We start from the raw sequence: 16924 nt of genomic DNA, 5'->3' as shown, positions 1-16924 counted from the left end.
AACTAGATAAACCTTCACTCCATCCACCTCCTCCCTTCTGCAAACCTATTCGCTCCAGTCCAAATCTTGTCACAATGTTGAAGCAGAACCAAAATTATATTTGCACTGAGGTGCTTCTGTTTTGTTGGTGTTCATTATAGCACCCTGCAGTTCCTCTTTCCTGCCTGGCGTGTCGCTGTCTGCCCTGGTGTTTTTAGCACACCCTGGTATGTAATGCAGCAGTTTGTTGCATATGAAGCACCAGAATAGAGAGCGACACCTCAGGCAGGAAAGAGGAACTGCACGGGTTGTAAAAGGTGCAGGGTGCTAGAGTGAACACTATTTTGGTTTAGTTGATTAACTCCATTGGTTACAAAGAAAGGAGTAATGTTAGATTGCAAGCTCAAAGCGCAACGGAATATGCTGCACTATATAAGAAACTGTTATTAATAATAAAAATAATAATAATAAAATAAACACAATTTGTGCCCCCCCCTCCCCCCGGCAAATTGCACCTGTTTTACTATGGGTGATCACCACTAATTCTTACACATCTGGTGACTGGGATGCATTCTTTGCTTACAACTCCTTGTGTTTAGAGAGACAAAATAGAGGTTGGAGAAGGGGTGTTAGTGTGGCCAAGCGGTAAGTTCAGACTAGCCACAACAAAAGCCGAATATGCACCTGTCAGGAGAGAATCACCAGAGCCGTAACTAGACTTTTTGGTGCCCTGTCCCAGAAAGAGCATTGGCGCCCCCCTCATTTTTCTAAGGGACATAATGCACCCAAAAAAGGAGAATGGGTTCATGGGGAAGGGCCAGGGAAGAGACACGGGAGGCCAGAAGATGATGGGGATTAAATAAAAGGAAGCTACAAGCAAGAATTATAATAAACAGAAATTTGACAGGCCCAAACAGCGCCCCCTGACCTGTGGTGCCCTGTGCGATGGCACCGGCCGCACTACCCTAGCTACGGCCCTGAGAATCACTCTCGGGTGCTGCACCCAGTGTGCCAAATACAAACTGCTGACAATGAGGATCGGTGGCCACTTCTGACTGGCTGAGGGCATCTTGAGCCCTCACACTGCCAGTATTACTATTACCAGTGTGGCTCCAGTTATCTATTCACATTATTACATTACCTTGTCCGCAGCAAGAAAACGCTTTCCAATTAGTTTTTTTAAGAAGGCAACAGATGTTTGTTTTGATTTAAACCTAATTGTACTTTCATTTTATATTGGTGTCTTGTTTTAATTGCCTTTTACATGATACAGAAAAAGCAAATGTATTATTTAATAACAACATTGTCCGTACATAATGTGTAGGAAGTGACTACTGTAATTTCACCATTTTTACTATCATTGTCTGGCGACATCTCCTGGTGTAATTTAAGTGCATATACTACTGATCTGTCTGGGAGTAAACCAAGCACATATATACTTTTCTCTCCTGGTGTACACTAACAGCATATGCTACACTGGTTGAGCTGCACACATCTTGCAATGCGGCCACCTATGTAAGCTAAACAAAATGCTTGTGATCTAGACGGAGATTCTGGGCCTGATTCAGAGCCGCTCGTAAGCGGCCGATCGTTCGCTCCGAGCGATGTTCGCACATCTGCGCATGCGTATGGGTCGTAATGCGCATGCGGCAACCAGTCAGTGCGGTCGGAAAACATGTGTTCGCAAAATAGCGAGTGCCTGCTAATTTGAGTGACAGGATGAGGCGTTTGTGGGTGGTAACAGGGGAAGGTGCTTGAAAACGGGGAGTGGTGATCCGAACGCAGGCGTGCCAAACGGTCAAAACGGGCGTTTTAAGGGTGTGCATAATTAACAAAGCAGCGTCATCGGCCACGTCACTTGGTTGTTTCTTAGCCTGAACTGTTCGCATGATTGCGGTAGGAAAATCCAACCAAAAGCACTGCGAGCAGTTCATACGCCTTTCAATGTACTCGATTAATCTAATAAATAGCGGAGATGACGTATGATGCGAGCGGCCAGGGGGCGTCTTTACAAAATAGCGAGCGCATGTTTCGTTCGCTCGCTCAGACATAGAGGTGTCAACAGATCGCAAAGAGCGAGCGCTCAATTTAAATAGCCGGCCCCTTTTTCTGAACGAGCGAGCGCAAATAGCGTCCGGCTCTGAATCAGGCCCTCTGTCCAACTGTGCATGTGCCCCCAAATCTTTTAATTTACATACAACAAGTAAAATGTATAAAATACCATTGTAAAGCATGTTATTATTTATGACATTTGCCCCTATAATCCAAAACACCGATGTAAATTTGCAATTGTCAAACTAGGCACAACAGAACTGTATATAAACTTTATTTATGGTCTATGACACAGACCGTAAATAAAAAAAATGTGTTAGGATTAGAAAATCAATGAAGAAAATAATGATTTCATTAAATACAGCACATTTTCACATGAAATTTTATGTAAATTTGTTTTTAGATTTTTGAAATATTTTTACATATATTATTTTTCAACAAAAGGAATTGAAAGCTCAAGGCTGTCAATTCCAGTATGCATATGCTAACCAGCTAGCTGGGTCACGCATGCCCAAATCTCCTCCGATTGACCGTCAAATCGTTACCACTATGGGCTAATATCGCTAAGGATGTAAGATTCTGTGCTTCTAAACAACAACCATAGAATAGTGCAGTGCAATCGGGATGTTGTCTATATGTCTCTAGAAATGTAAATATTGTATATATAGCGAGAAGCGCTGAACATACCGTGCATCTGATACGTGTATGGAGCCTGGCCTGGGGGTGGCGTGCTGAAACTTGAGCTATAGCTGATAAACCCGCTCTGTCCGGGAGAGTGGCTTAAACTGTCTTCTGTTTTGATACCTAAAAAACAAGGGGACAGAAATCGACATGAATACCTGACCTAATGTATACTCTTACAGCAGTATGTAAGAGAGTCCCCTGGGAAACTGTAATGCACAATGACGTGTCCACCCGTCCTGTATGTACAAGAAGACAGATACTGTAACAGGCACAGCAGGCGTTACACCCATTTTCTGTATACTGCAGGTGTCATCACTGGACCCTTGATGCTAGAGCATTACTTGAAAACCCTAACTCCAAGTTGTTATTGTAAAGAGTATTGTCATTGCCATTTAGAAAATCACCATTGTATAATGTATATATTATGACATATATTAAAAGAAAATATACACAGTATGACAGGAAAATAAGATTCTTTACAATTTCAGCAAGTAATAAGTAATAGTGAAATTGTTTTTTTACCGTTATCCTGTGAGCTGAGTAAGCAGCCATTTTATTATACTGTATACATTAAGAATGACTAATGTGAGGACATTACGGAAATATTAATGTGTCTTCTAAAAACATTTTACTCTTTAATATGTAACTGGAAAGCACCTCATAAGTAAAATAACAGGGCCAGGAACATATTACATTTTCTGTTAGTGGCACTGGGTAATATAAAGTATTCTACAAGAATAATTAAGGTGAGATGACCAGCATAACTCGGCCCTTGTAAATAAAAGGAAACATCATTATATCGGAGTGAGGGAACATTCATTTATCTCTATTACAGAGTCTAAATGGGATAGGTACAAGGGTATGCCATTGAAAGTTGTGTCCTACCTTGGAGGACATGTAAGAAAAAAACACTTCCATTGGCCGGAGAAAAATTCTCTGCCCCCAAATCTCCATTAAAACAACATAGGGAGTACTCACTGAAAATGCATCCTTCCCACTCATTAGTTTCTTCTAAATAACCTCTTCCCACAGAATTAAATCTTCTTTGTGAATATTGGCACATTTGGCACAGAGGGGATTTGTACTGCAGGAGGCACATGGTGTAAATAACACCTAATGTGTCCTATATAAGCAGATACGACTGTGACATTCTCACTGGTGGTTCTTCCTTATAGGAACATATTGGCCACTGCACAGTATATTTTGACATTGCTCATCTCCAGAGACAACACATGTTCACAGAATTAAAGGAACAAGTCTCTGGTTTGACATCTGAAGGAGGAAGATATTATCGGCGTTCGGGCAGCACTGGGAGAAATATAACTTTCTATATCTAATCAAAAGTAAATAGTTTTGAATACTAAAGTTTATTTTATTATTTCAAACTGATTTAAGAAATATTCCTTGTACAAACAAGAACCATATACTGTATACTGTACTACATTGGGATGTGAATGGACATTTAGGGACGAAAATTACTTGTTTTCTTATACTGAAATCTTTCTAAACGACACAAGCAAAAATATGAAGCAATCTCTATTGCCACAATTTTTTATGAAATTTTCAGCAAACTCCATAAACTAGCCAAATGGGTGCTGCCAGTCCTGGAGGTCTTTCCCATGCATGACTCTGTTTTGCCGGCTGTGCAGTAGATTGCCGGTTATGCAGTGGACTGGAAGCCAAGATATAGAGGCATATTCGAATATGCCCCATAGGCTTCATGTTCAAGTTTCCGTTTTTATATTTCAGATTGGAATAAATGCTTTATTTAAATATTAAAGTTTTTTTCTCTTTGTTGTTCCTTAAGATGGCAATAGTGATAAGAGGATCGTCGTGGTAGATGTACTAGATGTAAGCGAGTTTCTACTTGCTATTGGCAACTTTTCCACTGTATCTCTCTTCAAGGTTTGATACATCTCCCCCAGAGACAGAGAGAGAGAGAGAGAGAGGGTAGGGATCTGTATTTAACTGCACATTTACATTTAAACAAATTAGGGTAAGTATTCTGATCCCCAGTGGCGGAACTAGAGAGTGGTGGGCCCAGGTGCAAGAATATGCTTTGGGCCCCCCTAAGCAGTGCCCCACATAGTGGTACCCTTATACAGTGCCCCTTATATAGTGCCCCCAGTAGTAGTCCCTCGCTATGCAGTGCCCCCAGTAGTAGTCCCCGCTATGTGCAGTGCCTCCAGTAGTAGTCCCCGCTATGTGCAGTGCCCCCAGTAGGAGTCCCACCTATGTGCAGTGCCCCCAGTAGTAGTCCCCCCTATGTGCAGTGTCCCCAGTAGTAGTCCACCTATAGAACACACAAAAAATACCCACTTACCTGAATCCCCGCTCCTGCGCCCGCCGTTCTCCCGACCCGCTCTCGCTCTGCACCATGAGAGAGACGTCATGACGTCTGTCCCATCACCCACTGCGGGAGCCCGAAGGCAGAGCTTATGAGTGAGTTCTAGCCCGGCTCCCTCCGTGGACGCAGCAGCCAATGAGAGTCTGTCTGACTCTCACTGGCTGCCAAAACAAACACACCGCTGCCGGGTAGTACAAGTACTCCTAAGGCGAGCTCAGGGAGGACAGAAACTTCCCGTGGAGCAGAAGGGCCGACGGCGGTGTTTGTTGTGTAGTGCAGACCGCACTCACTGAGGTCCGCACTACACTGTGGGGCCTGGGGGACACTGGCAGCGGGTGCAGCGGCGCTGTTGGATGTAGGGGCTATGGGCCCCTCCACCACAGCAGGCCCCGGTGCACTGCCGTTAGTTCCGCCACTGCTGATCCCACTCTCATATGTGTGAAGAAGCCCCCCTTGCCAAGTTATCATTCTTCTAGGTAAGCACGATCCAATCAGCTGATATTTATAGGCTGACTTTGTAATTAGTAAGGTAACAGCAGCTGGCAGTACTAGTGTCTTCCTATTTTATTTAATGCAGAGGAATGTTGTGCTCCTAATGTCTAGTAAGTGGCAGGAGAAGCCTGAGGATTACTGGTAACATAGAAAGAAAAATGTTAACACCAAATTAATTTCCCCACAATGCTGTGTTTTGTCTAGGAAAGTGAGCTAAAGTTAAGTTGTTCCGTATAAACAATAACACCTCATTGTTCTGGATTAGCAGCCAGGTGGGAGTTTTCATGTGCATTGCATGAGCAGTGACCCTAATAGGTAATCTGCACGATTTATAAGCAACATATGGGGCTGCCATGTGTCCGCCCTAAAGACACAATCCAGTAGCAAATGGTTCTACTTTCACCTGCTCTATGAGAAACAACTGCTTGGTATTTCCCCTGGAAACTTTCCAGTTCTCAAACAGTAGAGTAAATCTAAAATAACTAAAACGGGATCGTCTGCAGAATCGTGCTGTAGCTTCACAATTTACTAAACGCATATAGCAATACACCCCCTTCTATCACCCTATTAGTCACATCATTAGAAACTGCATTTATCCAATGCTAACAATCTCACTAAAATAGTGTCATTTGCAAATATATATATATTTCTGTACAATGATAGGTGACATTTTATAAATCTGTTAACCTGTAGGCTGAATAATTTGGTAGTCTATTCTAAGATGTTAACTTTTTTTTTTTTACTATTGCAACACACTAAAGGTGCATACACCGGAACGATATATCGTTACGATATGAACGATAACAATATCGTTCAATCATATATCGTTCATATCGTTCTGTTTGTATGCAATGAATGACCAACGTTGCGCCATCCCGCTGGACGATAACGATATAGTCCATCGGGCATGCATGCAGGCCAATTTGGACGATATTGTTAATTTTCTATATGGAAGAACGATCGTTGGTCGTTCATCTTTCGTGAAATCGTTGGTGTGTGGATGAACAATATCGTTCATTCAGCACACCAGAAATTTCAAGGGAGATCGTTCAGCGATATCGTTCATTGAACAGATCGTCCCGTGTGTACCCAGCTTAATACACAATTATGTCTCCAATAACCTATTCTGATTGTTAGCTCTTTGAATCAGGTTTTTCTTTTCTCATGTCTCTTGCACTTAGTGAAATTGAAGTCATTTAAAAGTTCCCAACAATGGAGGTTATTCACTGGACAAGTGCAAAAGGGCAGTAACTTATAGCAAGCAGACACCAGCCCAAGTTATACAAAGCAGATGTCTGATTGGCTACTGAACACTTTGTACGTAGATGATAATACACAATCTATTAAAGCATTGGTAAAAATACAGGCTGATGTCTATATATTTTCTATATTTATTTATATTTTCTCTCTTTTTATTTTTAACATTTACAATAAAAAGGTTTCTAAATAATTATAATTTTCTTTGAGTGTGAACCATGGTCATTTTTGCGAAAGTAAAACACATTTAATAAATGGGATGCTCTGGGACCTTCCATTCAATCAGACCTTCTCCTGATCTATTTTCTTAAGCCCTGCGAGTGCTATTTTTCAGCCCAGGGCCAGACTAACAATGGGGCAGATGGAGCTGCATCCCCAGGCCTCCACATAAATGACAGGCTGATGATGACCAGTCATATAGTCTCCTACGTGACCCCTTCCACCAGGTACAAAATTCTCCGCTCCTGGACTTCACACATAATTGATTATTGCTGTCACCTATGCTGAAACACCCTTCACCTCAATGAATCAGTTCAACACAGGTGACTGCAAACATAAATTAAAAGGGATGTCCAGGAGAGGAGCATTTTGTACCTGGTGGAAGGGTCTGCAGTCAACAGGTCGGCCATAAATCATCAGTATTAAAATTATATTTCTATTTTCCACACACAATTATGCAATTTTTAATTTTTTTTACATATTTAGGGATACATTGCGGCTCATAGTGTAAAGGTGTACACACCCACATGGCACTGGCCACACCCACACAGCACTGGTTGCAGTTCTACATTTAATAATGGGCTCTTGAACATTTTCAGCCCCAGGCCCATGTGGCCTTTATCCAGCCCTGTATCAAAGCAATTGAGATATTACTGCAATGGCTATTTGTCACAGATGCACCAGCAGGAAGCCATTCTTGTCTGTAGGAAGAATACAAATATGTCCTATAACCTGTCTGTCTGTCTCTGTCTCAGGAAATATAAATATATATCAATAATAAGAGAAAGCCAGATAACAGTAACAGTGAGGTGCTCATTGCCTACCAGAGCTAATAACTTTACTAACAGTACTCTAACATGTCTTTATCTTATACTGTATATTATAGTTTACCTTTAAATCTCTGAGTCTACAGGATGTACAGTAGCTGTGTTTCTATCCTTTCCCTTTGATTCAAGGATAAAAACATTTAAAAAATATTTTATAAAAGCTCTGCCTGTCTACCAAAGGTATTATTACAGATTGTAAGCTTGCGAGCAGGGCACTCTTACCCTTATGTATGTCTTTTACTGTATGTATGTATGTATGTATGTATGTCTTTTACAACCCAGTATAATGTTAATGTTGATTCAAATTGTAAAGCGCAACGGAATTTGCTGCACTATATAAAAAACTGTTAATAAATAAATAATAAATATTGCGCGGATTTTACAGAGATATTTCTCCCAATTTAACTTTTGAGTCCTTCCTTTTGTGCGGAGAATGCAGCAGAGCATCCCATTGATTCATATATACAGTAAAAACAAATTCAGGAGTTTAAGTCATTGGTCCCCGGGAGTCTAAACAAGTTCCAGAGCGATGCCATTACTGCCCTACTAGGAGGAGCACTAGATAGATAGTCATTCATTGTAAGAGGTCTGCAGATTGCACCAGTAATGCTTCACTACAGCATTAAATTATTATTAATTATATAGCACAGCATATTTCATTGCGCTTTACAATCAGGAACATAACAGTAATAAAACAAAACTGGGTAATAGCAGACAGACAAAGCTCCTAAGCTATAGGAAAATAGGAATTGATATACAATGATAAGTGCTACATATTGTATATTGGACCAGTCAGATTGCAGAGGTTCTTGGTGGGCTGTATGATCCAGTCACACAGGAATGTTGGCCTAGGGTCAGCAGGATGTGAATGTGAAGAAAGAGAAAATATGTAAAGTTATGTGTGGACTGTATAGAGGGGATATAATTGGGCAGGATAGCTTATGGCAGGGGTGTATTTAGCTCCTTGAGAGCCCCATAGCAACGGTGCACACAGCCCCCCCCTTCATGGTGGGGTTCAGCCGACATAGCCAGGCGAACAAAAAATAATAATAATAAAAAAAAATTAAATGTATATACACATGTATACAGTATAAATACATATATATATCCATATAAATGTAACATAAAAAAACGATTTCGCATGTCCCATTAAGGTTTCTTAGACATGATCTGAAATGTAGAAATTTCACAAAACCTAATGAATTTCTGCCACTCAAACTAAAAAAGCAATGAAATTCTGATCATTAAGGCTGACGCCTTAATGGACCTGTTCCTTGCACAATACAGTTATGGTATGCCATCACACTCTGTGGTTAACTGCAGATTCAGCACTCTCACAGAGTGAGATTGCTGTCACTCACAAAATGGTGGAGCTGCTAATTCACAGAATAGTGTGCTCATTACACCCCTTCACCTAGTGGGCGACAGCCTTTGAGCTCGTTTTCATGTCCGCCACCCACTAGGACTTCCGGCGTCTTTTTTCTTCGGGACCTCTTCACTGCTCCCTCCCCTCCTTTGGACTGGCATGCTGTTGCCTTGCGCTGGCTTATATAGGCCTTGTCTTTGAATTCAATGGTGGGTTCATTGGCTGAGAGGCGGGAGGCTCGCCTCTCTCAGCCAATGAGCGCTCAGCACCGGGATTTCTATAGTGAAATCCCGGCGCTAAGCCGTCATTCGGGTAGTACTGTCCTTAGAGTTTGCGAGTCCGCGTATTAGCGTATTTTTGTTTTGCCAAGACTGTGGATGCTACATGGAATGAAGAGGATGTGATCCACGCATAGGAGGTGAGTATGGATCTTTTTTTACAGGTATCCTATTGATATTCTTCTGCAGAAGTGGACGTGATGGGCTTCAGGGATACCAGGTGAGTGTGCATGAATATTTTAATAAACTTTTACTTTCAACGGTGTGTGTCTTGTGTTTATTTTAATATTTATTTTGCTGTGGAACTACAGGAACCAGCGGGCTTGTAATGCCCCGCATGCTTGTACTTGTGGATCTCCAAGTACCAGCATGTGGGGGAGGCTTGCTGGGACAGGTAGTTCCACAGCAAAAGACAATATTTTTACTATTATCAAATGCACCACACTACATAATCAACCCAGCACCCACCGGCTAGGGGTGCAGTGGATAGCCTAGGCCTGGGGTGCCCTGGAGAGGGGGACCACTTTATGGGGGGTCAACAGCTCCCCAGGGATCCCCAACCTGTGCTGACTAGCGGTCAGGGGTAATGTTTTGACTGGGGGACTCGGTGAAAGGGCTCCCCTGGATTTGGCATTACTCATATGCTAGAAAGGGTTCAGTGCTGGTTCTGGTAAATACAAGAGAACCCTACTCATTTTGTACCCACTGCATTTCCAGAACCAGGACCCGCTTCCTTCCACCGGGTCCCACCTCCGCTACCGCCCAGAATGACAGGCATCTTTGTACACCCAAGTGAAGCCACAGTAAGTACACCCCCCTGCTGGAAGCACCTACTGAAGCTGCACAGCAAGTTGAAGCTCCCTATCTCTATAATGGGGCATTTGTGAAGTAATAGTTTAAAAACTGTAACTTTCTCAGTTTCCTGAATCCCAAAAGGCCCTACACTGGAACAATAGCTACCTAATAAAGCAAACCCCGTGTCTAAATCTGTCCCGTACCCTGACTTATGCCTTCCCAAAAATCCCCCATAGACTATAGCACAAAAGTGGTCCTAACTTTTAAGTTTTTGCCCTGAAATTTGCATGCAGCACCAAGCAACAGTTCTACCTGTCCATGCCAAATTTCAGCTTGGTACCTCCAATAGCTTTTGAGGTGTAGCCTCTTAGACACCATGCCCCTCAGGAATTCTCTATGGGAGAATTCCATTTTTCCGATACAGCCTTATAATATATATTTATTTAAGTTGAACATATTATATTTATGAAGAAATTATAAATAACTGTCACTCACAGAGTCTTCCCTCAAACTCTGCTCCAACGACTTGAGCCTTGTCCCTGACTGCTGCTGCGCTACAGCACACCCCTCCCAGTCCCCACCCGGAGCCCAGTGAAGAGAGAGACCACACAGTCCCGGTTAAACCCACTCCCCATACCCGCCCGCAGTCTGCTGCTGCCCAGAAGTCGTTAAGTTTTAATAAAGGGTAACAAGAAACAAAAAAATATAAAAAGGTCAGCGTGGTGCTTGGGGTTTGGGTGTTGGTCCGGCGGGCCCCCTAAGTCGCTGGGCCCCATAGCAAGTGCACCCCTTGCACCCTCTATAGTTATGCCAGTGGCTTATGGAGGTTATGTGGGTGGTTCTGAAGTTTTCAGGGAATGCTTGAAGGTTTGGAGACTAGAGGAAAGACTTATTGTGCGAGGGAGGACATTCCACAGAGTGGGTGTAGCCTGATAAAAGTCCTGTAACAATGAATGGGAGCATGTGGATGAGAGACGCAGATCTTGTGCTGATCAGAGAGGTTGAACTGGGATATATTTTGACTTAAGCAAAGAGGTATATGTTGGTGTAGTTTGGTTAATATCCCTATGTGTAAGGAAAGAATCTTATATTAAATTCAGATATACAAGTGTCGCATATCAAATTAGTTCCTGGTCGGCCCAAAAGATGCAAAAAGAAGCTCAGCGCAAGCAGTGTCGCATGGGACCTGACACGCCGAGATGGGCTATTTGCCGCGACTTCCGTAAAAGTGTATGAAGATACATCTGTAGGAAGCAAGATCTTGCTTAGCTGGCGAGTTGGGTGTGGGTGGGGTAAGATGGGATGTAAATGTATTATAAAGTCGCTTGGGGTTAGAGGCTTGAGCATAGACAAGAGATTGGAAATACATTTATTCAGCATTGTGCAGAACCTTTTGGAGTGGTAGATAGTTTTATATACGAGGAAGTCACTAGGAGTATGAGATTTGTGTGAAGGGTAGCTGGAGCCACTTCATCGAGGGATATTTCTAGAGTTTGGTTAAGGTTTGACAGAGAAATCTTAGTAGAAGTGAATGTAGATATTGGTGAGAGCAGTTGTTGAACTCAGGACACATAATATAAATGAAGTACACTAACATAAAGTGTTAGTTTGACTCACTGTTGCTGTCATGTTGTCCCATACTGTCCATGTGTTGGCCAGAATTACCTCTTATATTCAGATTTATAATACTCTTCCTATTAAGTGTTTAGTGTGAGGTAGCATCACTGGGGTTACAGAACAAATCTGGGTCCAGACAATCAATTGTCTGGACAGTATTTACAAATTTGGCAAACAAACCAAATGCCTATTTAGTTGTCACAACAGAATGGCTTCTTATTTTCCTTTTAGTGTAAGACATATGCATCACATATCTCTCCCTCATACAAATCATGGAGGAGGGTTTGTTGTATAGAAGGGCTTGACTTAGGGTTTAGTCACAAACCCTAGGGAAGTAGCAGCGCTAAATACAGCCCTGATTTCTGGTCTAGTGTTTCTTCAATGCTGAACCATTTGCCATTACTCCTAACACTCTTTAGCTGTGTGTGAGATTTGGCATCCTCTGATTTCTGGGACTTATGGAATGAGGGCTCGTCAGCACTGCCAGGAATGAAAGCAGCAGTTTCCCTTGGCAAACGCCTCCGGTCGGATACCAAACATTGTTGCTGGTCAGTGAAATCTTGGATTCCATTCTCTAACTCGGTTTCTTTAAATACATCGGAGCTAGAGGTTTAAGGAGGGATGGAAACCCTTTGTGGTCTGAACCACCTTCAGGAATATAAGAGGGATGCAGTTACCAGAAGAACATATCGCATGGTATCACAGACACTTCATAACACAACAGTAAAAGGACTAAACATCCCCCTTGTGTCTCTTTGTATATTCAGACATGCTGCAATCATAACAGCACAATTGCTGTTTGCATTTCCACATTTGTTTTATTCTTAGCCAATGTGACAATTACACTCTGTCACAGACTGTTCTGTCATGTACTCACAGGCTGTGCTGCCCTGAGGCTAAATAACACATCATGATCTTTCAACAGCACTTACATTTCTTTGCATAGGATAGCATTAAATGATAAGCACTATAAACAAGTAATAGGTCACTAATAATGACGGTATAATTGCAGACTTTGTATTGTTGTTTGACTTACTGTACGAGGGGATGCCGTACGTCTGTCCTGGGGGAGGGTATGTGGAGTAGGCTGCAGCTTGCTGGATTCCTGCACTGTACTGGGTCTGTCCATAGGCGGCCATCGCTTGAATGGATGTGGGTGACACTATGTGGGGATAGTGCCTAGGAAGAAAACAACCAGATTGTGACTTTTCATCTCATGAAGGTACACAGCTCACATACTACACATGATGCATTCATATGTATCTGAGGGGTTTCGTTTTAATGATCACTGGTCCTGATTCAGAGTTTTACAGAACAGCACAGCGATGCGTCTTTGTAAACAGCGGCTGTGCTGAAATATGCAAAAGCCGCAGGGGGCTCATAAGTAAAAAGACGCCCACTGCCGCCTTCTCTGATTCACTGTTGCGTCCAAAGACGCAGCCATCAGATCAACTGCTCAAGATGTCCGGCGTAATCACACTGCTGGGATCAACTAAGCTCAAGGATGGCTTTGGCATGCTCAGAAACCGGGGCCGACACGTCGCCACTTCCAAACACAGGCATGCCCCCAAACCGGGCCTGAGGCATCGCCGCCCCCAAACACGCCCCCGACACATCGCCGCCCCCCACAGGGCCTGATTCAGAAATTTATGGTACTCCTATATTCACCTAAATCTCTGATGATGAAAGATCTGCGCATGCTCAGGAGCCGCACTGCGAATGTGCAGATCAGGTCCTGTGATGTTTCTTGCAGTGCCCCAAAAGCCGCAGCAAAATTGACATGCTGCTGACGTTTGGGGTCGGCGACGGGCACAGTTCCAGAAAATGGGAGCATGCGCCCTGTTTTCTGGTTCGGGCCAAAGCCAGTGGCTCTTCACTGGCCACTGCTGCATGATTTTGCCGGACATCCTGAGTAACCTACGGATTACTTAGATGCCTGACGTTTGATCCGATGGTTGGGTCTTTGTACACAGCAGCAGATTGGAGAAGCCAGCAGTGGGCATCCTTTTACTTAGAAAGACGCAGCGCTGTGCTATAGCATACATCTCTAAATCATGCCCTAAATACATAGGATTAGTATTTTTATAGCAAAGCAATTGATATAAACTAGTCACAGACTAAGACGCATAAAAAGTCACATTGCATGGCTAAACCGCTAATTCCATGGCTCACCAAACAAGGCTATTTGGTGTGATTTCAGGATAGGTGTATGTGGACACATCTGTATAAGAGGAAACAGTCATATACTGTATCCCTACAGTCAATCAGAATACAAATATCCTTGTCACACTCCCAGAATCCCTTCTTCTTCTACTTAATCTTGGCCCGTCTATGTTTATTTCCACTGTACATCACCATGCTCATGTAGTAATGTTCCATACAAATGGATAAACATGACATCATACCGGGGATTGGAAAAGGTTACCACAGGCTTCCAGCCAAACTCTATACAGAATATGGTCGGACATATGTTACTTACATAAAATATGTGTGCTCTCCTGCAAAAACGTCTCTACTCAGATAATTATTAGTTAACTCGCAATGGGAATGATGATATTTCCTGAGCCATAAAGACCTCCATATTGAATGAGGCAAGCCAAACCCTTCAGATCATCTGTTTTTTTATAAGAATATTGACTGAATTTACTTATCTTCATCTAACAGGTTGCAGCTTACTCTCTGTCACTCTGGGAATACGTCTATGTTTATACCGTATAAATAATCAGAGGTCTCTGCACATGCTAACACCTCCACACCGAAGCCTACACATTCAGAGAGGATATTTAACATTTTCCCCTTGCTGTACATAACTCCATCCATAAAGCAAGGCTTACCTTGGGTAATTCACTTCAGATGCAAATTGCTGCAACTGTTTACTGTTACCTAAAAGTGCAAATAAACATAAATTAGAAATAACTAAAAAACCTCCTGCTGCTCAATCACTAGTTTCTGCTTTCTCCTACCAGGAGTTTAAAGGGACAATATACCCTATTCTGAAAACAATATACATTCTGCATCAGTCACTGAATAATACAAATATGGGTGTCTATTTATCAGTAGGCACTGTTCTCAAGCAATAAGGCATCATTTATCATAAATGAATTTTTCCAGAGCAGCAGAGCGATACGGGTACTGCAGTGATATTAGCCCAGAACAATAAGGCACGTCGCTAGATACAGATATGTCCTTACACATCTTTGCTGAAGTCGAGCCAAAAAGCCCCTCTCGGCACACCAAGTGAGACTCTACTAACGCCGAGCATTTTTTTGCTTCTTTGTTTGATGAAAATGTGTCTGAGGGCCATATTAAATTAGCCGTGTAAAGTCCCATCCTTTCCGCCTACATCGCGTGTTTTTGGAGAAAACACCTTTCGAGCGAGCGGACGCTTTTCGCCCTATTCAATTCCAAAGAATGCGAAAACGCGTCCCGGCGAAACTCAAACAGGTGAAAAGTGCTGTCAGATTTGGGGAAATCAGCATCGACACCCCCAAACTATGGATACCCCCGAATAGCCCTGCTGAAGGTATTTGTTGTGCTTAAATGCTTTCAATAGCTGCTATTTAGCGTCTTTGCACAAGTGGTGAAGAACAGCATTTACCAGTTTTTTTTTAAAAATAAGTAGTTCCAGCAAATTTGGGGTACATGAAAATGGGTGCAAGCATGGTTAAAAATCGCTAAAGTGGGGTTTTAAAAAACGTAAAAAAACACACCTTCATCAAACACCTGCCATCAAAAAAACACCTGGGGTATACTTGGGGGACCCCCTGGAGTCTAGTTCGCTAGTTTTTAAGTTTGTCCCCCAACTTTGAACTTTTTCGCCCCCAAAACTAAAGTACTTTTTTGGGGTGATCTAGAGTTTTTTTAAAAACTTTTTTGATGCAGTTTACCTTTGGGGGTCTGTCCCAAGGTTGCAGGGGTGTTCCCGCAACTTTACATTCCAAACCCCCAATTCGGCACTTTTCGCCTGCATTCAGAAGCAAATCATTTCCGCTGGTTACAAGGCGCACACTTTTCGCACCGGCGAAAAGTCTTTGGAATTGAATACGGGGATAAGTTCTCACCTAGCGAAATGAAGTCACCAGTGAAACTTTCTCAACGAAAACGGCTTATCGCGGCTAATTGCCCGCGATACGCCGTTAATAATACGGCCCTGAGTCGCAAAGCGATACAACTAGGATGCACCAGCAGACTATGCAGCTTACTTTAATACGCGACACTTGTATATCTATGTCCTATCTGTGCTAAGACATGGATATCCTTAGAACCTGGACTGTTATCCTTTTATCTGTTATCAGACTGTTATCAGACATGGATATCCTTAGAACCTGGACTGTTAGGATAACTTAAGTACTGAGGGCCTGATTCAGACCCGCTCAGGAGCGCACAGCGCTTGCAAGTGGGTCGATGGTCCCCCACTGCTCATGCACATGCTGCAGCCGGCTCCAGCGTGCACATGCGCGAGCCCCGGAGCGAGAGAGAAATTGTTGATCGACAGCTCGCCCTGTTTTGTAGGCGGGGCGGGGGGGTAGCTACACAAACGGAGGCATTCCCGAAGGAACGCCTGCCGTTTGTGGGTGGCCCTACTGACATCACTCGTGATGTCAGTAGGTGGGCTTCCTGCTCTTGCGGCCACGAGACCCTACCACAAGGGTCTTGTCGCAAGCCCGATGGTCGCGATGGTCTTGACCATCGCGACCATCACTTGGCCGCTCGCATAATGCGAGTGGCCAGGTGGCTGTCTTTAAAAAAAAAAGGGACGCCCTGATTCAGAGCGAGCGCTCTCAAAGGGCGTCCGGCTCTGAATCAGGCCCTGAGTTTGGGAATCACTGCTGTATGTGACATGTACAGTACACAATCACTGCTCACAGAAGAAGCAACCATTAACTTTGTTATTTATACAGCAGGCTAGCTGGATGGATAAACACCTTAGAGAATAAAATGCAGGGGAAGAATCGCCTAGAATTGTTTCAAAAATATAGCTTGGAAAAAGAATGAACCTTGATCATCTGAA

General features: G+C 43.0%; 1 protein-coding gene across 3 annotated transcripts in view; it reads right to left on the bottom strand.

Annotated features, from left to right (window-relative positions):
- Positions 1-16924, bottom strand: part of EYA2 (EYA transcriptional coactivator and phosphatase 2) — a 190811-nt gene that overhangs the window by 99356 nt on the left and 74531 nt on the right. The window contains exons 4-6 of one of the 3 annotated variants that reach the window (XM_088472145.1): positions 14748-14796; positions 12950-13092; positions 2719-2835 (exon numbers count right to left, since the gene is read on the bottom strand). In XM_088472145.1, coding sequence (XP_088328271.1) covers positions 2719-2835; positions 12950-13092; positions 14748-14796 — 309 coding nt within the window. Of the gene's footprint in view, positions 1-2718; positions 2836-5038; positions 5502-12949; positions 13093-14747; positions 14797-16924 lie in introns of those variants that run through there. The other 2 variants (XM_088472146.1, XM_088472147.1) reach the window with 2 other exon arrangements.

This window comes from Taudactylus pleione, unplaced genomic scaffold, assembly GCF_031769625.1.
Source record: "Taudactylus pleione unplaced genomic scaffold, aTauple2 ptg000121l, whole genome shotgun sequence".
NCBI lineage: Eukaryota > Metazoa > Chordata > Amphibia > Anura > Myobatrachidae > Taudactylus > Taudactylus pleione.
This window is presented reverse-complemented; position numbering and strand designations above follow the sequence as displayed.